The following is a 24,522-nucleotide window of genomic DNA, read 5'->3' on the forward strand; positions in this document are numbered from 1 at the left end:
AATAATTTAATTAAAAGTAAACTGTAAAAAAATAAACGTTTCAAAATCAAATTTTTGACCAGCACCGCCATATATTTAGGGATTTTAACTTTTAAGCTACTAATTATATTATATTTTTTTATCATTATATGTATCATGAATCCATATATTTTCAATTTATTTATTTATTAAATTTTGAAATTATAAAAAAGAGTTTTCATCGTGTTTCCAAAACGGAAACGGAGTTTCCATCGTGTTTCCAAACAGAGATTTTTAGGAATTGTGTTTCTGTGACTTGTTTCCGAGTTTTCACAAGTTTCCGTTTCCGAAACGTTTCGGAAACGTGAAACGCACCTCAAAACGAGTTTCCATGCAACATAGCTCAGTTGTATCTGATCTTTGTTTTTTTTTCTAAATCCTTCCTATATTTCAAGTAAAAAGTTATCTATAGTTTCTCAAAAAAATCAGTTTAAAGTATTTTTTGAATAGAAAGTGTTACGAAAGACCAAAAAAAATAAAACCAAAATCCAAAAATCAAAATCTGAAATCTAAAAAAACCACTCCTTTACCAAAAGAAAAAAGAAATTAAAAAACCAAATAAAAATAGAGATATTGTTAGAAATAACTTTTTGTAGAAATCTCCTTTCAAACATACTTTTTGGCCATTTTCATTTTCAAAAATACTTTTTGCCTTCTTTTAACACTATTTTACACAATTATGATATGTTAAATTAAATTTTCAAAAACTTTTATAGGTTTGTATTCTCTGTTTACACTTGTGATATAATTTTGAGAGGATAGAGTTTAATATTTAAAGATTATGGTTAAAAAAATAGTTATTTTAATCATAGAATAGGATATTATTAAAAATAGATAACAAGAGGCTATTTTTTTAAAAAAGTATAGAATAAAATAAATTCATAGCCTAAACCATATATTAGTTTGTTGAAATTCATCTCAGTGATTAGTGAATTAGAGCTAAAAATATTACATCAGGCCCAATCTATCCATCATATCAAATATATATTTAATTTTAGTTATAGTTCAAAATACTAAAAATTTGATTTAAAAAATTAGTGAAAAAATGGAAAACTACCAAAAGTTTTTGGAAAACCAACATCAATTAATGAATCGACTATAAATAAGAACTTTATCGTAAACCCCCTAATCACTATTACATCGATCATCCTTGTTGGAACAATGACGAAGATCTCTAAGCTTCTTAGGCATGTAAAGCCCTCTAGGCAGCTTCCGTTGACGTCTCCGAGGAGATTCCAATTTGTTTGGAAAAAAGGGAACGCTTTATCAAAAGATAGGAGATTTACAAGAAAGCACCTTGCTGCTCAAGCAAAAACATCAACGAAGAAGAAGGAGTTACCTGCAAAAAGGACGACGATGATGTCCGATCTTCCAAGGGAATTGGCAGAGGATGTGATCATAAGGCTTCCGATGACATCTATGAGAGCAGTGCGGTCTGTTTGCAAAGAGTGGAACACTTTATCCAAGGATAGCTTCTTTACGAAGAAACACATTGCTCAAGCAAAAGCTGCAGCAGCAGAGGAGTTTAAGGTGGTCATGGTGATGGATTTTAAGGTATATTTGACGAATCTCAATCTCCATGGAATTCACAAGGGCGTTGACCCAACTATAAGCCGTCAAGGTAAACTTATTAGCCTAGACGATTCGAATCAAGTCGATATATCTAGAGTTTATCACTGCGACGGTTTAGTCTTATGCATCACAAAAGACTTGACTAGGCTCGTTGTTTGGAATCCGTATTGGGGTCAAACCTTGTGGGTCAAGCCCGGAAGACTTCACCAAAGTCCGAACATGTATAAGTATGCTATTGGATACGAGAATAGCAAATCAGGCCGAAGCTACAAGATTTTGAGACATGCTGAATCTAAGAGTCTTGTCGAGTACAGTATCTACGAGTTAAACTCTAACTCATGGAGGGACGTTGTTGATGTTACTTGCGACCTGTATATACATTTTTATGCACGTGGCGTTTCTCTCAAAGGAAATACTTATTGGTTTGGTGTAGTCAAGTATCAAGAACGTATATCGGTAGAGATCCATGGATTTTTGATCTGTTTTGATTTTACAAGAGAGAGGTTTGGACCGCGTCTTCGTCTGCCGTTTCTCCCTTATCAAGAAGATACCGTGACTCTTTCTAGTGTTAGAGAAGAGCAACTTGCTGTCTTGTTTCAGCGCTGGGACAGTTTACAGATGGAGATTTGGGTTACGGTTAAGATTGAACCAGAAGTGGTGTTGTGGAACAAGGTGTTCTTACGTGTTGATATGGAACCACTCACTGGTTTTCAGTTTGGAGTTACAGAAGGGAGTTTCTTCATTGACCAAGACAAGAAAGTCGCTGTAGTTTTTGATAAAGATAAAGATAAAGACAATGACGAGGTGAAGACGACTCCCCGTCGCAACACAGCTTATATCATTGGAGAGGGTGGATATTTCAGAGAAGTGGATCTTGAAGAAACTTCAGAAATTCATGATTGCCCACTTGGATGCTCATATGTTCCAAACTCAATGCTGATCAAGCAAAGAGGCAAAAGGAAAAAGAATCTGATTATTTACTAGTCCATTTGCGCTACCTACCTAAATCTCTATGTCTTCTTGCTTTTCTTTGTGAGGTTTTCTTCCTCGAATTTTATTTGTTTTGATCGCTTAAGAAGTTAAAAAAAAAAAAAAAAAAAAAAAACATTTGTAATGATAAAAATGTACTATTTGGTAAAGGGAATATAATGTTGGTTTTCCAAAGTTGTTGACATGCTTCAGAAGTTGAATCCTATCACAAAGTGTCCAATTGCATCAATCCAATTAGATGAAGTTGTTGACATGTTTCAAAACATGAATCCTAACACATGAAGTCGTTGACATGTTTCAGAAGGTTGAATCCTCTCGCAAGTGTCTTCATTGCATCAACTCCAATTCGAGGACTAGACGGATGAGTTTGCCTTGGTCTTCTGATCTTAGATTTGATCAACCAAAATTTTGGTCCACTTATTACAGAGACGCCTCAATTATTACTGGTTTGTTATAATAATTAATTAGGATATATCCCGTGCTTACGGGTCTAACATTTTTTTAAAAATGTATAATATAAAAATAAAAGTTATAGTTTTATTTTTTAAAAAATAATTTTATTTGAGATAATATTTATTTTTAATTGTTATATAAATATATTAGTCTATTTGAATACTAATTATTTTATAATATTATAGTATTTTACTTTTCACATATTACAGTTTTATATTGTTTATTTGTTGTATTTACATCATATTTTGTGAAATATAAAATAGTAATTTTAATATTATAATTGTGAGTAAATAAAAATTATTAATTTATCATCTATATAAATTTAGTTTTACCAACCCGCCAATGTGGAAATTAAAACACACATTTTCATTCATTGAGTAATATATCTTCGTTTTAAAAAATTCAAATCACAACATATGTATTTTATTAATTATAAGTATTATATGAAAGTTCTAAACAATTTGTAAACAAAATAAAATAAAGATGATAGGAGAATCATAATTTGAAATCTTAACAAAATCTTCGAATTTAGTTATTAAAAATAATTGTATTGTATAATTGGATATAAAATCTTAGATTTTAAAATTCTGATTGGTTTATATATATATTTTTTTAAAAAAATTAGTAATTTCGTCCATAATTTATTAGAGAGAGAAAATATATTTTTAGATTTTTTTAGATTTGATATGTGAGTGTTTTTTTATTTTTTATTTAACTATATTTATTTAAATTAGTTAATTAAGTTTAATTAATTTTTCTAATTGCAATTGAATGTAATTTTTTACACATTTTAAGGTTAGTTTTATATTTGTACTTCTCAATTAATATAGTAAGATTATAATAATGTTAAATTAAAAGTGTCTTTTTGGTTTGCTTCTGATTACTTCCAAACTGCAAAGAACGCAATCTTGTGTCGAGAAGAGATAACCAACACAAAGATTTTGTATCACACTCTCTATTTCATTCCATTATTTTCTCTTTTAATTTTGAGTTTTTCTATTTAAAACTATCGCTAAAACAAAAAGTTCCGCCCCTTCAAACTTCTATTTCAGATATAAACTTTTCAAATTAAAGTATTGATATCAACTTACGGTTTTATTTCTTTGTCACACCCAATAAAACTAGTTGACGCCTAAAAACAATATGATTAAGGTAATAAATATGTTTTAGAGAATCAATCAATTTTGTTTCATATCTTGTTATCAAGTCTCTTTATACACACCTATTACTTGTCCATTTGTTATTTTAAAGGATTCCGAGTTTCGATAACAGCTAAAACTCTTCAACCATCATGAGTCATCACATCCACTTACTACTTACTTTGTTAAGTAAATGTAATTCTTTATGTTTCAAAACACTTATTCATCTTTATTTTTTTCTACTTAGTCCAAGAGAACTATAACCAGTTAATCACCATTACATATGAGTCTCCTAGAAATCAAATACATAAACAGAAACTCTGGCAAACACGATTTAAAGAAATTTGTGATTCCCCACTTGGGATGTTCTTATATTCCAAGTGTGATCAACTACCACTATTAATTAGGCAATTAGAGAGAAGCCTCAATTATTACTACTAGTTTGTCATACATTTCTATGTTTGTATATATGTACAATCTTTGTCCAAAAAAAAAGTATATATGTACAGTCTATAACAATGGCTATTTTTGTTTCTTCCGCTTACAATTTTTATCTAGCTCTTGTCTTGTTTCGTAATTAGTGTTTACATTTATGTTCTACAATTCTCATAATCTATAATCAATAAAAATCTCACATTTTATTTTAATTTTCGTTTTGTATTTCAAATATAGATGGTGACTTATTAAATTAACTTTTTATATATAGAAAAAAGATATAGGAAAAGATTTGGAAATAGACGCGAAAGCTTCAAAGTGGATTGTTTGTTTGTTGACTTGTAGACCGACGACCAAATATCCATAAAATGATCATCATCATCACAAAGAACACGATCGCCTTTCAAGGTCAAACGATACTACTCGCTTTACACCTAAACCTCTACCTATTTACAACTTTTTAATTATATTCCATTAGAATCATATACTAATAGTCTAATACTATTATATATCAATCTCTTTTCTATTAAAATACTAGCCGTCTATTTTGGTTTCCCTTTACATGCTAAAAATACCCCAAAAGAAAACAAAACAAAAGATATTATTTATTTCGTAAACGTATAAGAAAAAGAAATGTGAAAAAATTATTTGCCAGAAGATGGACCAAATAAATTTTTGACCTCAAAACTAAATGTGAAAAAGACTTTTGACCTCAAAATGACGACGAATTATAAAATAAGACACAAGTAGATAGATGACTAATAAGAAGGAAGGAGAAAACAAAGTAGCTATCGTGCGCCACCATCACGCACCCTATAAATCCATTTTACTGTAAATTTCCGCCGGGAAGAAAAGTCTCTCTCTCTCTCTCTCTGCCTTCTTCTTCACCAACCCCTAGTCCCTACGCACACGAACAACAACAACAAGAGAGAGATTAGAAGAAGAAGACGAAACCCCTCAAAATCCTTCTTTCTTCATCTGATAAATTCTACTTCTTCTTCTTGTGTTTTGTTCGTTTTGTTTGGAAAGAGGTAATTTTGCTATCTTCTTCTTCTCTGTGCAACTAAATTTCTCTTTTTGGGTCTTTCCTATTATGTCCGTACATCGGATAATTTTGGTTCCTAGGGTTCGATTTTATGCCGATTCGGATGATGTCCACGGATTTTTCGGAGATTTATTAATAGTTATATCCATTTTTTTACGGGGTACGATCGTTGACTTGTGTTAGTCTAGGTCACCCAATAATGTCTAGTTCGTTTAAGGGTTTTGATCGAATTTTGCCGTGTAAGAACGATTTCACTTTCAAATTTTGATTTTTTTTTTTTTTTTGGGAAGGTTTTGTCTGAACATTTCTATGTTTGTATGTACAGTCCTATCACAATGGCTCTTTGTCTTGTTCTGTAACACTAGTTCAGATATGTTTGCAGACCATTTTTGTTGATGTTTTGTGTTGTTGTTATGAAGGTACTGGACACAGTTTCGTGTGAGGAGAGAAAAAAGCGTAATGAGCTGTTTTGGTTGTTGTGGTGGTGAGGATTTCCGTAGAGTTGCTGAGACTGGACCAAAGCCAGTGCACAATGCAGGAGGTTTGCTTTTGTTGCCCATATCAGTTTTCTCTCTTTATTATTATTACTACTCATCCTTTTGGTGGCTAAGTTAATTGAAATGTTTTGTTCGTTTGTGGTTTAAGGTTACAATGGAGGTCACCATCAAAGGGCAGATCCACCAAAGAACCCGCCAGTCATTCAGATGCAGCCTATTGCTGTGCCGGCCATTCAAGCTGATGAGTTGAAGGATATAACCGATAACTATGGTTCAAAGTCCTTGATTGGTGAGGGTTCATATGGTAGAGTGTTTTATGGTGTTCTTAGAAGCGGTAAGGCAGCTGCCATTAAGAAACTGGATTCTAGTAAGCAACCGGATCAAGAATTTCTCGCCCAGGTAGATGTTACAAAATATATCATTGCTGTCTTGTTGAGCCTTCATCTCACAAAATATATCATTGCTGTCTTGGTTGGATACTCATCCTAGACCGTATATTTCCTGTCTTCTAATAGTTTAGTGCGAAGTCACTCTGTTGGGGTTAGTTTGTCAGTTTGGTTGCTATGTTACTTACTGACATTAAAAAAAATAATTGAATAGGTATCAATGGTTTCGAGATTGCGACAAGACAATGTTGTTGCGCTCCTTGGCTATTGTGTTGATGGTCCACTACGTGTTCTTGCTTATGAATATGCTCCTAATGGATCTCTTCATGATATTCTTCATGGTAAGTTACTAATGTAAAAATATTATTCCACTAAGACTGGGACATGTCAAACTATAATCTAATGAAGATGCACACCATTTAGTGAAATTTCTGATGGAAAAAACTAATGAAACGTGGTGAATTCATTGGTGCAGGTCGAAAAGGTGTTAAAGGAGCACAGCCAGGTCCTGTTCTGTCGTGGCACCAGAGAGTCAAAATTGCTGTTGGTGCAGCTAGAGGACTTGAGTACTTGCATGAGAAGGCAAACCCTCATGTTATCCACCGAGACATCAAATCCAGCAATGTACTTTTGTTTGACGATGATGTTGCCAAAATTGCTGATTTTGATTTGTCCAACCAAGCCCCTGACATGGCTGCACGCCTTCACTCAACCCGTGTACTCGGAACCTTTGGCTATCATGCTCCAGAGTAAGACCCTTTAGATGCTTCAGTTATATTGAACAGTGATAACTGATAGGGTACATTAAACTCGTGCTCAGAACTTTCGTTATCAGTATCTTATGTTTTAAGGCACCTATTCCTTCGTGGCTATACAGTTTTGACATCTTCCCATCGACCAAACTAGTGACATGAACATTTTTTGGCTCTGCAATGTAGGTATGCAATGACGGGGACATTGAGCACAAAAAGTGATGTCTACAGTTTTGGGGTTGTTCTGCTGGAGCTCCTCACAGGTCGTAAGCCAGTTGATCATACCTTACCTCGTGGACAGCAGAGTCTCGTGACATGGGTAATATACCCTTCTCTCTCTTATTCTGGTTACTCATATTGATAAGACAATCTGAGAAAAGACATGATTTGTTCAGTCTATTAGGTGTAGTCATTCTTTTCTAGAAAGAAATATCCTAATTTATAAATTATGAATTAAGAAAGGAATTTGTCTGGATGAAGGTGGGCTTCTGTGAGTGAACCCTTTTTGAAGCAAAGTCTGATTGCTTGTGAGATATTAGAAATTCTGAACTTTCTCTAGAAACGAAAACTGGTACCTGGTAATAAAACTTTTGTATGTCTCAGGCAACCCCTAAACTGAGTGAAGACAAAGTGAAGCAGTGTGTTGATGCCAGACTAAGCGGAGAATATCCTCCCAAAGCTGTTGCCAAGGTAATTTCCCCCATAATCTTGCTATGCTTCTCATTGTTGCATTAGAAAACGTTTACCACGACATGACTTCGAAACTGTTTCACCATCCGTTGCACCCAAGGCTTTTATTTTCAACGAGATTTTGATTTGATTCCCTGTTGGTGTGTTCCCTATTATATGCGTAGACTGAGACACTACCTAAGTATTGAACCCCAAATCCTGGATATGATTTTCGAGTCTGATTTGAGTTTTTCTCTTATGCCTCGGTGTGATCAGCTGGCTGCGGTTGCTGCCCTGTGTGTACAATACGAGGCAGACTTCAGGCCAAACATGAGCATAGTGGTAAAGGCTCTTCAGCCTCTGCTCAATCCTCCTCGCTCTGCTCCTCAGACTCCACACAGGAACCCGTATTAAATTTGCTCCAATCTGAGTTCACCCCTTGTGATCGCTATTTCATTTGTTTTTGTTTGAATCCGATTTGTGTAAATTTGTGAAATAGGCTATTTTATTTCTCTCATAAAACATGCCACTTTACTGATATTGCTCTATATTTATATCTATGTCATGCCTGTGATGTAAGTGTCTACTAATTTTACAATATGCGAGGAAAAAGATATACAAACACTCTTTTTGTGCGTCTCTCTGTACCTCATTTCCTATTTCTAGACATTTAAGTAACTTTCAGGAGTTAACTATAATGTACACTTCAGTTATTGGAATTACTGGAAAGAATCTTTAAAGATCCAAATAAAATTCATTTGTAAAAGTATATGTCTGCAACTGACTCTGTATACAGGTAATAATAAATGCAACAAAGCTATACACAAGCAGAGCTCTCTTCTTCTCCAGACAAAAGAAACAAATCTTCTTCTTCTCTGTATCTATATATATCACATAATTAACCCATAGAAACAGTAAAGAATCTAAACAATCCCCAAAGAATCTAAAAGTTTTCCTCTTTTTAACCTTAAAAGTCATAAAAAGGGTCCATTGTTTCTGTTTGTTGCTCAAACCTTTGCATTTGTTACAGTATCATTATCTTTATTCGTGTCTGTGCTTTCTCTATGCATCTCTGCGTTCTGGTTTCTCCTTCGTCTCCGTTCCTGAGACAAAACATTCATCAAAAACAGTTATGAACATTCTAGTCTGCACACAAGAAAATCAGTAATATTTTCCTGCATTGTTTGTCACTGTGGCTATTACCTCTCTAGGCATCACAGGGTATTCATCTGATTCAAGCATTCGAGCCACTTGACTCATCTTTGGCCTCTTGTCTGCATCAGGATCAACACATCTCAAAGCTGTCAAAAGCGCTCGTTTAAGTTCACTGGTTGATGGTTTGATCTCAAGCTCTTTATCCACCACTTCCTCAAACTGTTTCTGTTGAACCATTAGCTTTAACCACTCCACCATATGCACCTAAAAAACACATTTCAAGAATCAAGATCAACCTCTTATATTAGAGTGTTCCACAATCTAGAGAAAAAAAATGAAAACCTTTGTATATACCTCTTCTTTAGGTCGAGCATAATCCACTGGATACCTTCCAGTAATAGCTTCCAAGAGAACAACACCATAGCTGTACACGTCGCTCTTCTCATTTAGGAGACCAGAGTTAGCATATTCAGGCGCGACATATCTGAAAATTCATCAGCAGAACAGAGAAAAATGTTTCAATAACCGATGCAGATTTTGATAGAGTAAAATTGTAACTACAGCCACAGTATATTACTAACCCGAATGTACCCATAACTCGAGTACTAACGTAACTTGAATCAGCTCCAAGCAGTTTAGCAAGACCAAAATCAGATAACTTTGCATCAAAGTTGTCATCCATCAGTATATTGCTCGATTTTATATCTCTATGCACCACTTTTGGCTCAATAGCTTCGTGAAGATAAGCCAGCCTGCGTAAACAAATGCAATCCACACATTCTCATGAGATTGCATTTCAAGAAAAAACAAGAATCATCGAGTGGTATGAGAGGGCTTACGCTTTTGCAGTGCCAACAAGAACTTTGATCCGAGCCTCCCACGTGAGATGCCCTTTGTGACTCATGTCTCCATGAAGCCATTGCTCTAAGTTCCCATTGTTCATGTACTCATAAACCAGCATCCTATGTGTTCCTTCAACACAATATCCAAGAAGCCGAACTAAGTTCTTATGCCGAACATGTCCTATAGCTTCCACTTCAACTCTGAAATCTTTATCAGCTTGCCCTCTAAGTGTAAGAAAACAAAACATCAGTTCCATATCAGAAATGAGTATTGTAAAGACAAAGAAAGGTATCGTTAGAAATCTTACGGATTGTTAAGCAACTTTTTGACAGCCACAGGAGCTTTGTTAGTCAGAGTTCCATGGTAAACAACACCGTATCCACCATCACCAATGATATTCTCCTTGTGGAAATGGTTAGTCGCGAGTTGAAGGTCACGGAGAGTGAACCAATGGCCCCAACCAATGTGAGAAACCTCAGGAAGACCCAAGAGAGGTGAAGGAGCTGTTGTTGAAGGAGTACTAGGAGAAACAGAGGTTTTTTTCTCCAAAGAACCAGAGAACTTATCTCCATTCTCCATGTCCTCACCGAACTTCTCATCTTGAGTTTGGTGAGAAGTACCATTGTTGTTAGATGAAACATGATCAACACTTATTTCTTTGATTTCTTCAGTATAACGAGGGCTTTGAGTTACAGGAAGCGTTGTGGCATTAGATCTCTTGGATTTTTTACGGAAGCTGAGCCATACTGAAATGGCGAGGATTACTATGAACCCTGCAAATAGAGCAATCACTATGATCTCCCACAGTTCAAGAGCACCGTATCTCTTGGTTAGAGATTGTTTCAGCTGAGATGTCATGTTTTCACAAATGTGTATATATATGTACCTGCAGAATTTGAAATGGTTTTATCAAATGGAATCAAAGTTGAATGTTCACAGAACAATGAATCCAAACTAAAACATAACAGATCAGAGGAAAGATGAGGCTAATAGTGATGCTTGAGTCAATCCTAACAGAAGCATTGAAAAATTTGTAAGTAATATAAATGAAGAACAATCATAATACAAAAACATCAGCTTTGTCACAAAAAGGTGCAAAACACAACAGAATAAAACAGAGCAAATTAAATAAAAGCAGAGTATATAAGACATCAAATCTCATCCTGAGAAATCAAGAACATATAAATCTGATACCCATGACTTCAGGTAAATAAAATATTTGTGCTGTAAAAAAAAGTTAAAAAATTTACATCCTATGAATCATCCAAAAGTCGTAATCTTAAACTCTAGAAACCATTGCAATTCTAGAAACAGATCTCGTTGGGCTAATATGAGTAATTTATTACTGTGGGAAGCTAAAAAGTCTAAAACCTCAAAAAGAAAGAAACTTTTAAGCTTCCAACGCAAACCCACAAGACAAAATCAAACCTTTGAAACTACAGAGAATCAAAAATGGTTTTAAAAGTAACACAATACCTGCTATTGGAACCTATTTCCTCTGTTTTTTTTCTTTCTATTTCCGGTAAGAAGATGGAGGAGACTATAGAGCTCAGGTTAATAAAGGAAACACATAAACGAAACAAGAAAATTAAGCAGTGAGATTATAAGACCATATTGAGAAATCTTTAGAGAGATCTTTGTAGGGTTTCCATATGGTGGGGAAGAAAGAAAAGAGTGGGGGGGGGAAATAGAGAGAAGCTTTAGTTTTGAAGCTTTCTTTGATGTTTCTTCTTCTGGAATATTTTTTCTTATGCTTGTGTGCTGTTTTTTGCTTTTTTATTTTTTTTCGTCCTTTTCTTCTTTTTTTATTACTAGTTTTTTTTTCTTTCTCTAAATTAATTAATTAAATTTCTTTTTGTGTTCAAGATTTAATGAATCATTTTTTCGGCCAATTAAATTATTCATTTTTATTAGGTTATTAGCAAAACTTTATCTGTAAAATAATACTACTACTAGACAAATGTTAATAAAGCTTTCTCTTTTAAATTTTTTTTTATTTTGTTAAAGAAGAAGGTTTCACTATTAACCCTTTATCGGATAGTTTTGCTAATTTTCAAAAAGTAAGCCAGCTATTCGATTTAACCTTAATTAGAGCAAAAAGATACGTTAGATAATTTTAATTAAATTTTTAATATATACTGTTACTCAAAACTTTTACGTTTTCTTAAACAAAAAGAAAGGTTATATATGCGTATGTAATGTACACTTTAGTTGTTGAGAAAAAAAAAAAACATGATGATAGGAAGATGACGAAGCTATAGACCGTGATTGGCGACGACAATTTTCAAAAGAAAGAAGTGTTTCCACTGTTAATCTTTATTTAAATAATAAGTCTTGTAAAATGTGTTGCTATAGTTAATAGGGAAATTTTTGTCAACATTATATTAAATTAGACGTCACACCTAACTCTTTTAAGGTAATAAATTTGTTCATTACTATAGTATAACCAGCTTTCCGTTTATATATTCTTCTTCCTCCACTATGCATTTTTTAATTCATTAAGTAAGTACATTGGTTTTTCGAAGGATTAAACAAAAGGAAACGAGCGGCTTCAATATCAGAATCGTGGATTTTGATTCTTTGAATTCGTTAGAACATAAAAAATAAGAAGAAGAAGAAGAGATTAATCATTTGAAACAAATATTTTTTAAAAAAAAATAGAAGATGCGTACGTGGGTCCATTATCGTGTAGAAATTAATTTTGATTAGTCGTGTAAGTAACATATAATTATTGATGTTAATTGGCATGCCATTGAAGGTTATAACTAACCAAAGAAGAAGTGCGTGTTTCGAAAATAGTTACTTTGTCGGCGTGCGTGTAAGAAACAAACGTATTAGGGTTGGAAAACTTGTTTCGTGAACTTATGAGTCACTTATTAATCATAATCTTATCTACTAATTAATACAGTCGAAAGCTGAAAGACAATATAGATACTAGTATCATATACCTAGTCAAAATCTACTGTAAAAATGACGTGTGTAATAAGTATATACTACTATGTTTTAGTAGAAGAAAGTTGAGTTATACTCCCTCTCTTTCACAAAGAGTGTCATTCTGGAGAAAAATTTTTGTTTCACAAAGAATGTCATTTTACATTTCCAATAAGTTAATGTTAAATTTTCTTTTTTACCCCTAAACCCAAAGCTATTTCATTGAATTTAGATCATTAATCACTTATTAAATAGGGATAAATATGTATAATTCAAACTTTTCTTAATTTGTGTAAAATATGTCAGAATGACACTCTTTGTGAAACAGAAAGAGTATAATTAGTTGCACACAACAAAAAACAATAGTTAGAACTTACACATTTTACAGGGAGGATATGAGGTCTTCATCTATAATGTCAACTAATTCTTAAAACTATGTATCTAACTAATATATATCATGCAAGTTTGTGCTCGTTATTATATAGACTTCAGGATTCTATCAGTTCAAAACACTAATATAAATACATGTGAATACAGCATAAATAGAAGTCTTACAATATAAGAAGAGAAAGAAATCGAAGAACCAATCACTCACTGTGAAAGACACTAACCCGTATAAACGATCTAATTAAGATAAAAATCAAAAGAACTAAAAGAGAAATAGAGTTTTATATTTTTACAAAAAAAAAATAAATAAATAAAGCAGTAATAATGTTGGCTTTGCGTGTGCTTGACAAAAGTCAACCTGAGAGATGGCTTTTGTCTTGCTGCGTGGAATACAAGAGACATACCTTCATCATCATCATTTCACAGCTCGACAAATGATTCTCTATCTCTTTCTCTTCTGTTTTTTTTTTCTTTTTTTATTTAAATCTTTTAGATATATATATAGATGAAAGATGATAGATCCATTATTTTGTTTCCTTCACACGAATTTTTGTACGTCTCCTTCAAACGATTAATATGTTCAACGGTTTATAATAAATACTACTATGTAATACTATTAATTTATACATACTTTACACAACATTTCATATATAATATTTTTAGTCACACACTTGACTTTCTTAATATCTCTATAGTACAGTATATGATAAGTTGATTTGATATAAATTTTATAACGTAAAGTTGTTCGTTTTAAGACAGTTATCTAACTCCATTTAATTAATAGAACGTCAACATTCAATTAGAAGACAATCACCATAACTACAGTTGTTTAGCGCATATAACTACGCTTATACCGTTTTCTAAAACATTTATTTTTGATTTTAGTAAAGTGATATCGAAAAACCTTTACAAGTTAATTAGCAGCAAAAGAAATAAGGAAGGGAATTTTACAACTGCTTTTCTCATTTTAAAACTGAGAATTCAAAGGGTTCCAAAATAATAATATGTATGTACGTATATATATATCATCAGATACATATATACACCTAATTCATGGACTTATACACGACGGCAGATGATACTTGAAATTATTGTATTTTAACTTAAAAGGAAACAATAAGCTGATTGGTTGTAGAGGTAGAACAATAATTTAGACTACGCGTAAGAAACAATTGCATGATTAGTGTCCGCCTCCAAAAGCTAACTAACAATGTGGTTTTAGTTGGTATTTTATTTCATTGATAAATCAGTTCTTTCTTTTTCTTTTCTTTTAAACTTTTGTTTTTTCTCTTCGTTGCTGTCTTATTATTTTGTTATTGTCTTGCAGTTGTTGGGTTTACATCAACCTGTCCTACTAGCATATAAGATAGTCCAAAATTAATAATTGATTTTATAATTTTCTTAAAAATAATTAATAACAAGGATTGTGTGATTGTTTAAGCTTCATTTTTGTCTCTTAATAATCACATGCATGCATCCGAATCATAACAACAATACTGTCGGAAATTTGTTCGAGAAAAATATTACAAGTTACATAAAATAGATAATGCGGCCATTGTGGATAGAACTTGAGCTTATTAGGCAAATGAGCACTTTTAAAAAAAGTAGAGCATAAACTACCCATATTCCCAAAAACCTAAACGGAACTATACCCATTCCTCATTGTTTCATTCAAGTGACGAGTAGTTTCCTAAGAAGCTCATATAGATTCTGGTTTATGTTGCCTCTAGGCTCTAGTGTACTTAATCAATTTCTATGCTTTACTTTGGTTATTTTCGGTTTCGACATGGTCTCGTCGTACATTCAATTGCTTATAAAGAAAAGAAAAAGAAAAAAGCATTTCTTCCAAGTCTTCTACTTTGCTTATCTTTAGAAACAAAAAATATGAAATGGTATCCGAGTCATGCTTGGGACTTGTGACCATAATTAGAGAGCAAAGAGACTTTATATAAAAAGGTTTATTAGCTTCTTTGTTTAGCTTGGATATAGCTAAAAGACATAGAGGTTAAATACAGCAATTAATGCATAACTCGAAACAACTAAGCTAAAACGTATAGAGGTCATCAATACTCTCATTGCACGTAAGTTTATCATGTCTAACCTTGATGAACGAGTGTAATACAAATTATAGCTTCTATGTTTTAGTTTGGTTCTTTTATATATATGGTTACTTTCGATGTGATTGTACTAAACCTTTTGTGTATTCTACATTTAAATGTTAGTTTACATTTTGATTAATTACGGCTACATGTACAAAATCTGAAAATTAAGAAATTAGTTTAATATATAATTTTAAAAAAATTAAAGGAAAATGAGTTGACAACAAATCAACAATATGTGACTACCGACACAAATTGGTTAGTAATACCAATTAATAAGAAAAGAAAAAAAAAAGTAGAATACGACCTCCAATTATAAAATTGGTTAGTATATCACATTCACTTGGTTATCCTTTAATTAAATATAATAAACCTCCCAAATCCTCACGTTTCAAAAACATAACCATATCGATGAACACAACATTATCGTGTATCATCATCGCAGATTTTTCTCTCTTTAACGGGCCTGTCACCAAGTCTTTTGACCCAAACAAAAAGTGTATATTAGGCCCATTAAACCCAAACCTTCTAACACTCTTCGCAGGTCTTCTCCACACATATGAGAGATGGAATCGTAGCCGTTCGATTCAGATTCTGCTGATTAGCCTATTCATCTTTACCGTTCATTTATATATTTTATAAAATTTATTTTGGTTTTAATTATGGAGAAAAATATAATTAATTTTAAAGTTTTCAATCCCGTCTTTCTCCAACTAAAAACTACTGTAGCTCTCTTTTCCCAGTTCTCTTCTCTCACAAACACTTTGCATTAATAAATCTTCTTTTTCTCTGTATCGTTGATTCTCATAGAAACCTCTCTCTCGAATTCGTGGTTTTTGTTTTTGACCTATCATCAGATTCTTCTCGAGTTGCTTAATTTGTTTAATCAGATAGTGTTCGTCTTTGATCTATCGCCACTAGATTTGTTTGCTGATAATTTCATAAATTTGCAGTTCTCTCGGCTTATGATCTCGAGGTAGTATTATTATTATCTCCTTATTTCTTGCAGGATCTGATCCAATTCGCTTATTTTCTCTGATCGTGATCTCTCGATTTCCTTCTATTTAGGTTTTTAGAGTTTTTTTTTGAATTTACATGTCGTTGGTTTTGATTGTGTTTTCTGGTGTGATTACTTTTAGCGTGTTGTGAATCCAATTGCATTGTTTAGTTTCCGTCCCATTTCTCATGAACGATTTGTTTCTTATTGTTGAGCTCGTTAAATGGGAGTGAGTAGGGCTCTCTCAACTGGTCCTTTGATACTTTGTTCTTCACGCGGAAACTTAGATAAATCTGTATTGGCTGACAAAACTTTTGCTTTTTTTTTGGGTTTCAGGTAATGGTCACGGAGCATTTGCACCTGCTTTATTTAGGGATACTGCCCTGTTTTGGTATTGGTGCTGTGTCAGGAAATTGATTATCAAAGAACTTTGCTTTTGAACTGAGGAGAGGGGACGAGGGAAGATGGCAAAGATGATAAACAAGACGCTTGTTCTAACTTATATCTACTTGCTCATCTACATTATACTTTCTTCTGGAGTTATACTCTACAATAAGGTGAATTTTTAGAAGCTAGTTAATAACTATCTAATGTTTACACAGATATGTGTAGGTTGCAGATTTGTTGGATTCTGAATGTTACATACTTTCTTTCCGATTTAAGAATTTGATGTTTGACTTATATAGTATGTTGTGTTACTGACATGGAACCACTTCCAAAAACCTTTTTTTTGTATCAATGGGTGTTGAGTACTATGAATCTCTAATTTCCTAGTCTCCCCTATAGTATCTTGTTTCAGCTTTTATTAAAGTAGATTCTGACTTCTAAATCGTCTCCTTCTATTCCTTATAATTGCAGTGGGTTTTATCCCCAAAGTACTTCAACTTTCCACTTCCTATAACGTTGACAATGATCCATATGGGCTTTGCTGGATTCGTGGCTTTCCTTCTTATTCGCGTGTTCAAGGTATGCTAAACTCAAAGAATATGGACTATGCTTATGCATCTTATGTAATGCTCTCTTGTAAAATATATAATCTTGTTTATGGATCCTTAGACTCCTTTTGCTAGTGCGGTGATAAGTTTTCCCTCTGTTCTGTAGGTTGTTGCTCCGGTTAAAATGACATTTGAAATGTAAGCCAGCTTACTCGGTCTTTTTCATCTATTTTATATTGTTTGCTTGTACGTAAGCCCATCGTCTCTCCATTTTGACACACTTTTTGGGTCCAGATACGCAACCTGTGTGGTACCTATAAGTGCATTCTTTGCATCAAGTCTCTGGTAAGTTCATGTTCTGTGGACAGTAACATAGTTTACTAGTGCCCTTCGTCTGAATATTTTTAATTGCTCCCCATGTAGCTCAGGAAAACTCAGTCTTTTCTAGTTAACCTTGCTTCTCAACTGTCTCTTCACTATCTTACATTCCCCTTTGTGCAGGTTTGGCAATACTGCGTATTTGCATATTTCTGTTGCCTTCATTCAGATGCTTAAAGCTCTAAGTATGTGAAGTCTTTAACATTTTGGTTACAAATCTATTTTAGCATAGACTTTCTGTTCATTTTACAAATGATATTAATACATGACTATGGACTTTCAGTGCCAGTAGCAACATTTATCATGGCAGTTGTTTGCGGCACTGACAAACCAAGGTGCGACGTGTTCTCGAACATGTTGCTGGTCAGTGTTGGAGTTGTGATATCCTCTTATGGGGAAATTCATTTCAATGTAGTTGGCACAGTCTACCAGGTGACAGGCATCTTTGCTGAAGCACTTAGACTGGTGCTAACTCAAGTTCTTCTCCAGAAGAAGGGTTTGACATTGAACCCTATTACCAGCTTGTATTACATAGCTCCCTGCAGGTATTCACCCCTTATGCTGCTTAATCAATTATATTTCAAGAATAAGATATCAATTACCAAACCATGGTTCCAGTTCGTCTAATTATATCATGTTACACTATCTTCTCTCATTATTATTTATTGCTACATGTCAAGTTCTACTTCCTCTACTGCAGTTTAGCACTCACATAATCTTTTTCCTTGACATGCTATGCTTCAAATTTGTGCAGTTTTGTTTTTCTGGCCTTACCTTGGTATGTGTTGGAGAAACCCACAATGGAAGTTGCACAGATCCAATTTAACTTCTGGATATTCTTCTCCAATGCTCTATGTGCTCTTGCCTTGAACTTCTCCATATTCTTAGTAATCGGGAGAACAGGTGCAGTAACCATCCGGGTGGCTGGTGTTCTCAAAGACTGGATTCTCATAGCCCTCTCGACTGTCATTTTTCCTGAGTCCACAATCACTGGGCTGAATATCACTGGATACGCGATAGGTAGATTTCTTCATATCACAACACAACAAATGTGATTGCTATAAACATTTCCTTTTACTCCTTGACTGTTTGTTTCTCACATAACTATCTATTCTTGTCATGTGTTTTGACACAGCGTTATGTGGTGTCGTTATGTACAATTACATAAAAGTAAGGGATGTCAAGGCGTCTCAAGCAATTCCTGACAGTCTTCCAGATCGAATCAATAAGGTCAGTCAAACATTCCCGATCCTAACTCTCTAGCAGCTAAAGGTTATGTACCCGGTTGATCTCAGGCTTGTTTTAGGTTCTCGCTAGTCCAGAAACAGTGTATAATCTATAGGCCGTCTTAGAAACCCGATGATAGCCTCCCATATTAACAGATATGGTTTCACAATAATATCATCGTCCTTCCTAGAGAACCTCTAAACTTGCAAATTATAATGTGGATCCAATGACTTTTTCTTTTCTTCTAAATGTAACAACTGATGGACACAAACATTACACAGGAGTATAAGATGGAGAAGAAGTCTTCGGATAAATTCAATCCTAACGACAGTGTGGAAATCCCAAGAGTAGGAGCTGAGATAAACGACGAGGAAGCCCCTTTGATCACGTCCCGGTTGTCTCATATTGGTCGGACACAGCTCGGAAATCACGCCGCTTAAGATGTTGGTATACAAGTATAATAGACACTTTGCTTCCAAATTCGTTTTTGTTACTTGCAGCATTTAGTCCCGGTGTCTCAGGTGAAAAACGTCCCTTCAATTTATTACTCCATGAAATAGAATAGCGGAGATTATTACTGATGATTATTAGCTTGAAAAACGTCAGAGTCGTAAATTCGTTTGTAGTAAATTGACGTTAAAGTTATATATTTATGGTCTTCATTTTTCTATCATCAGTTATGTTCCAACTTTTGAGCAGTATCTCTTCTTTGAAGTCGATTGTTCAAAGTTCGAAATATATCTCTTTTTTTTTTTTTTTTTGCTAAAAAAAGACTAGTAACATCAGTTCTCCGGTACTAGAAGAAATGTGTTAGTACTTTTCAATCACGTTCTTCGTTTTTAACAAGTTACAGAAAGTGAAACCATATGGGCTGTTCAAGCTAATAAATCGTCTTATAACTCTAATGGCAGTTCCAGATGTGTCCTTAAATTTTCTACAGTTGGACGAAGAAAATGAATATAATGAGAACGTGAGAGAGGGTATATAACATGGTCTGAATTTTATACAAAAGATGAGATAAGTTACTACAAACAAAAAAAGAGAGACAAGCTGAAATTTACACACCCTCCAATCAAAACCCAGATTCAAACGAATGGGTTAATTAAGCAAAAGAACATCAACATAAAACAACCCCAAAGCCTCGGCAACTATCAAAGCACACAATGGCAACAAGCCCAAACCCTCTCTCTCATTCATGAAATGGAGTGTTAACACAATGAAAAAGCAGAGAAGATAATATATTGAACCTCGAGATGCAATTTTCCTCATTTCTCGTGAATAAATATACAAATAGAGATTTATATTCTCACGTTAGTCTTGATTCCTCAAGTACAATAGCTTCCTCGATTGCGCTGGAGGAGCTAATCCTGGAATGTCCCTAATGTCTTTGTTATTCGGGTTTACGATCTGAAGAGTTTGTTAAGACAAAAACCAGAGTTACAAATTTGCTAATGAGCAATCACAACTTTCATCAGAAAGAGCAAAGACAGTACCTTCACTACGATTATGGCTATAACACCGCATACAATGAGAAACAGGAACGCCATTATGCATTTATCTGTAGCCACCTGAAATAAGTTGACATAAGGATTCAGGTTTTGTGGTCAAGCAAAAGAGGAGATGTTCATATTGAAGTTACACACCTGTCTCCCTATCTCTTTCACCAGCTGGGACGCCTTCTTGATAGAGAATTGAATGGTGTCCAAGTGGTTAACTACGCGTCCCATTTGATCCGTCTGCAAAATTTTCATGTTGGTTCAGACTCTTACCCATAAAGATTAATATGGAAGCAAAGAAGAAATGCTTTGTATTACCTGTCCCTTTAAATTAGCTGCGGTTTGAGTTCCAACTTCGAGTGTTTGTTCTACAACCTGAAAGGAAAGGAACAAGAATGTTACACATAGATATAGTAAGTTAGTAACAACGGCTACGGGAACATTCTTCTTTCTGTAACTTACCTGTTTCGAGCGCTCAATGGCCTGATCAGTCTCATCCATTCTTTTCGTTCCAGCATCAATAAGCTCCTGGTTTGACATAGCTATCCATAATAGAATGACATAAGCTCGCATATCCAAGTATTCACATTCACAAGATAATATTTTCGCGCCATATCTAAACAGATTTCTTTATGCGGGAACCTATTGTCGAAATCTCGGAATAATACATTTCTAGCAAATTGGGAATAATCTCGGCTAACCTATAACATTTCTAGTACTAAATCAACATCTGCCAGAATTTTACTTAAGACAATTAACCAGAGAGCATAAGTTACCCATCCAAGATAATTCAAGTACATATAGCGTCAAGGAATGTAAGCTTCAAGCATGTCAATCTATTTATGTTCTAAACAAAGTCATATTTTGGTAGCAAGTGAATAAACAAGAAATGCATAAGGACTCACAGGAAGCCACTTGAACATTTTCCTCAGCTGTAGGTTCGCCACTAACTCCAGCTCCCATATCAAAAAGTTCAACTTTCTTGTTGCCAAGGGTACTCATATACCTGATATTCAAGACCAAGACCCCAAGTTAACATATATAAACACATAAAAACCAAACTAAATCTTATAGAGATAATGCTGAACGGATAGATATGATATCAAAGCCCAGAATGAACAGGTATGAGATTCAAATAATCAGCTTCTTAAAGAGGAATGATAGAGATACTAACGTTTTTCTTAGTGCAACGTAAGAATTGAGCTCCTTGATCTGTGACATAATAATACACAAGGAAAAAGTTAAACCCATATGTTAAAGAATCCATAGGTACAAAATGGTAGCAGATACAAAGTTCAGAGGGGAGCGAAAGATACACAATGACACTCAATATCTGCCTAAATATATACATGTTGTTACAATATAACACCTAAAGATTGACCAAACTGAATATGATTGATGATGCAAAATGGAACTTTAAGTAGATGCTGAGTAAGAGTTGATACATTTACTTTGAGATACATAACATTGTAGTATAATTGAAGAAAGGCCTGAGATGAATTATATCAACACACTGATAGTAGAGGATAATAACTGACCATAGATTGTTTCTCGTCATTCAATTGCTTATTAACTTCAGGAGAGTTTCTAGGTTCCTCATCCTTAAGTACACGGTCGAACTCCTTGACCAAACTGACATGAAGTACACATTAGATAAGAATAAGATTAACTGAATCATGGATGAAGATTTTTACACTAACAAACTGATGTCATAGCTTAGATGGTCATAGAGATGGTAAGCACATACAAACCTTTTACACTCTCTCATCTTCTCGGTAAGTTCCTCGAGTTGTTTGCTTTGTCTAGTAGAGTCCTTGATCTTATCCAACCTCTGGAAACCATTCCTGCAAAACAGAGACATATGATAAAAGGGTGAATCCTTCGTTCCCATTTAAACGAACTATTACCATCATTCCGGAAGTGATGACTTAAAATCTAGTTCTTGGCATCAAATCAAATTGAGCACATGAGGTTCAGTGAGATTGATTACTCAAAAGAATCTTATATATTTTTTTAAAAATTGTCAATAACCCTAAAATATATATATATGTATATATATATATGAGAAGTGTTTGGTAACCACGACACAGAGAGAGGGAGAGAGAAGGCATACGCGAGGGCACGGAAAAGGTCACGGATTTCGCCATGGATCTGCTCCAATTTAGGGCTCATAGGGAGATTGGAAGCCATGTCTCCGCCGCAGCCGGGAGAAAACCGAAGAAAAAATTAAACCGGAAATTCCCTCAACGTCAACCGGCGAACCCTAAAATCTTCCACTCCACGGAAACTGATTCAACCGCATCCAACCCAAATTTTCTCCCCCAAAGTTTGTGTTTTTTTAATAAGAAAAAAAAAAAACCCTAAAAACTATAAACTCTCCAAAAAGAGAAAAAAAAAAAAGAAGAAGGTAAAAAATCTAGGTGGTGTAGTAGTAAAGGAAGGACTTTTAGGAGAATTGAATGAATTGAAAGACGAAACAGAGAGAGAAGAGAAGGAGAAGGCGTCGAACAACGGAAAAGGAAAAGCGAAGCTGTCTCTCTGTCAGGTGTGTTGTGTATTCTTTAATTTTTTTTTCCTTTTTTTCTTTTTCTCTAATTTTTTTAATTCAAAAACACTATTTTATTTTTATTTTGACTGATAAAAAATATTTTAAAAAAGACAGATATATTCGGTAGTTAATAAATAACCAAAAATAAAAAAAACACTCAGCTTACGACAGCGCGGCGCCAACCCTTTTTTGGTCCCATCCATATATATCCGTTGTTTAAGTTTTAAGGATAGAAAATTATGCCATTCTGTTATTACAACCAAGACTTATGCCATCCACTTCTGCCGTATTGCAAAGCTTTTTTTTACACTCAGTTTATGTTTGTTATTATAATTACGGAGGCTGGCAGGCGCACATTAGATTAGAGTATAATAAACCAGATCCAGGGGAGTCTTCAATTTTGTTCAAGAGGGTGGATAAGTCTTAAGTGGCCAACCTCTTTTAAAAATACACACAAACCTTATTATTAGTTCATCTTATTTATGTTAAAGCCTAATGTGTTTGTTTTAATGCTTCTTTTTTTTTTTTTTAATAAAATGTTAAATTAGATTCAAAAAAGAAAATAAAATGTTTGTTTTGGGAGTCCATAATGCCGTCTCTTTAAAAAACCGTTTTCTCTCCCTTGCGACAACTAAGGCGATTGTTCACAACCAAAAGGCTTTAGTATCTCCGGCCGGCGTCGATTCCGGCGTCGGCTGTACTTCCCTCTCTCACTTTTCGTTTGTATCTTATTAATTTGTATATGTTATCTATTTTCTCTCGGTGAAAAGAGGCAATCGATAACAACCTTCTTCAAAAACAACATCGACGGTTCTGCAACTCCGTCTGACGCTTGATTATCCGAAGTTGTGTTGATGATGAGAACATACTTGCATCGAAAGGGCGCTTCACTGTTTTCCGGTGTGGTTTTTTCCGTTATTACACTACCTCTTTCTTGGCTCTTGTTCTCGGATAGTAGATCTAATCATCGGTGGTTCCAAATCAACTGTTGTTTCTCCATGTCCGACGTTTTTGTCGAGAGTATTTCGGTCTTAATGGCCGTGTGTTTGGTCATACTAACATCATATGTTAGTTGTGCGATTGTTACCGAACGTCGTCAATATGATCTTTTGAGGACGTTTCGAAGATTAATACAAATCCACTCAGATTTGATATGTAAGCAACAACCGGCACGTAAACCACCATGGAAACAATACGTTGAAGAGGAGTGGAACGCTAATAGTAGAAGAATCAGAAGATCAAATCAACAACATATATGGGTTTACGGTACAATCACAAAAAATCATATCTCTTTTTTCAGGAGAGTTCCAAAATCTATGGTCTTGCGATGTAACAGATGGATCGTAGACTTTGCCTTTCGAAAGCGTAAAAGATCGACAAAAAATAGATGTTTCCCAAGCTAGAAAGTCACACAAGATTGACAGATAAGACGAGAGCAACTAAGCATATTTTTCGGATTGCGGCGCCTAAACTTCTTTGCTTTTTCGTTACAGAAATATTTGATTGTATCTATATCCTTATGTTTAACATTACAATCTTTGGTTCATATTAATAAAGTTATGATTTGGAG

The 24,522-nt window shown here is 34.2% G+C and overlaps 5 protein-coding genes across 6 annotated transcripts; 3 read left to right on the forward strand and 2 right to left on the reverse strand.

The window, feature by feature from the left end:
• Window positions 1-1,230: 1,230 nt before the first annotated feature.
• Window positions 1,231-2,574, forward strand: LOC104748266 (putative F-box protein At3g17620). The gene has a single exon (XM_019237091.2). The coding sequence runs from the start codon at window positions 1,375-1,377 to the stop codon at window positions 2,572-2,574; it is 1,200 nt and encodes a 399-aa protein (XP_019092636.2). The 5' UTR covers window positions 1,231-1,374.
• Window positions 2,575-5,315: 2,741 nt separating this feature from the next.
• Window positions 5,316-8,595, forward strand: LOC104746086 (protein CYTOSOLIC ABA RECEPTOR KINASE 1). Its single transcript, XM_010467487.3, has 8 exons — window positions 5,316-5,638; window positions 6,072-6,193; window positions 6,298-6,548; window positions 6,750-6,876; window positions 7,011-7,284; window positions 7,474-7,606; window positions 7,891-7,977; window positions 8,233-8,595. The coding sequence occupies exons 2-8, from the start codon at window positions 6,112-6,114 to the stop codon at window positions 8,368-8,370; spliced, it is 1,092 nt and encodes a 363-aa protein (XP_010465789.1). The 5' UTR covers window positions 5,316-5,638; window positions 6,072-6,111; the 3' UTR covers window positions 8,371-8,595.
• Window positions 8,596-8,675: 80 nt separating this feature from the next.
• Window positions 8,676-11,784, reverse strand: LOC104746087 (putative receptor-like protein kinase At3g17420). Its single transcript, XM_010467489.3, has 7 exons — window positions 11,431-11,784; window positions 10,262-10,840; window positions 9,951-10,178; window positions 9,693-9,863; window positions 9,466-9,595; window positions 9,160-9,375; window positions 8,676-9,059 (listed from the first exon to the last, which is right to left on the reverse strand). Exons 2-7 carry the CDS (start codon window positions 10,810-10,812, stop codon window positions 8,964-8,966), a joined length of 1,392 nt encoding a protein of 463 aa, XP_010465791.1. The 5' UTR covers window positions 10,813-10,840; window positions 11,431-11,784; the 3' UTR covers window positions 8,676-8,963.
• A 4,246-nt stretch (window positions 11,785-16,030) lies between these two features.
• LOC104746088 (putative sugar phosphate/phosphate translocator At3g17430) lies at window positions 16,031-19,581 on the forward strand. The gene is made up of 10 exons (XM_087489022.1): window positions 16,031-16,347; window positions 16,705-16,925; window positions 17,227-17,334; window positions 17,470-17,501; window positions 17,598-17,648; window positions 17,805-17,866; window positions 17,965-18,226; window positions 18,436-18,701; window positions 18,817-18,911; window positions 19,190-19,581. Exons 2-10 carry the CDS (start codon window positions 16,833-16,835, stop codon window positions 19,346-19,348), a joined length of 1,128 nt encoding a protein of 375 aa, XP_087345148.1. The 5' UTR covers window positions 16,031-16,347; window positions 16,705-16,832; the 3' UTR covers window positions 19,349-19,581.
• A 287-nt stretch (window positions 19,582-19,868) lies between these two features.
• LOC104746089 (putative plant SNARE 13) lies at window positions 19,869-23,011 on the reverse strand. Of its 2 annotated transcripts, XM_010467491.3 has the most exons (10): window positions 22,518-23,011; window positions 22,156-22,248; window positions 21,943-22,036; window positions 21,579-21,616; window positions 21,310-21,410; window positions 20,867-20,946; window positions 20,723-20,779; window positions 20,552-20,644; window positions 20,402-20,476; window positions 19,869-20,315 (listed from the first exon to the last, which is right to left on the reverse strand). In XM_010467491.3, the coding sequence occupies exons 1-10, from the start codon at window positions 22,592-22,594 to the stop codon at window positions 20,220-20,222; spliced, it is 804 nt and encodes a 267-aa protein (XP_010465793.1). In that variant the 5' UTR covers window positions 22,595-23,011; the 3' UTR covers window positions 19,869-20,219. The 2 variants fall into 2 exon arrangements, with proteins under 2 accessions (XP_010465793.1, XP_087345149.1); XM_087489023.1 differs by having other exon boundaries at window positions 20,723-20,946; window positions 22,518-22,997.
• Window positions 23,012-24,522: the final 1,511 nt, after the last annotated feature.

The sequence above is a fragment of the Camelina sativa genome, chromosome 15, assembly GCF_030686135.1.
Source record: "Camelina sativa cultivar CO46 ecotype springtype chromosome 15, ASM3068613v1".
Classification (NCBI taxonomy): domain Eukaryota; kingdom Viridiplantae; phylum Streptophyta; class Magnoliopsida; order Brassicales; family Brassicaceae; genus Camelina; species Camelina sativa.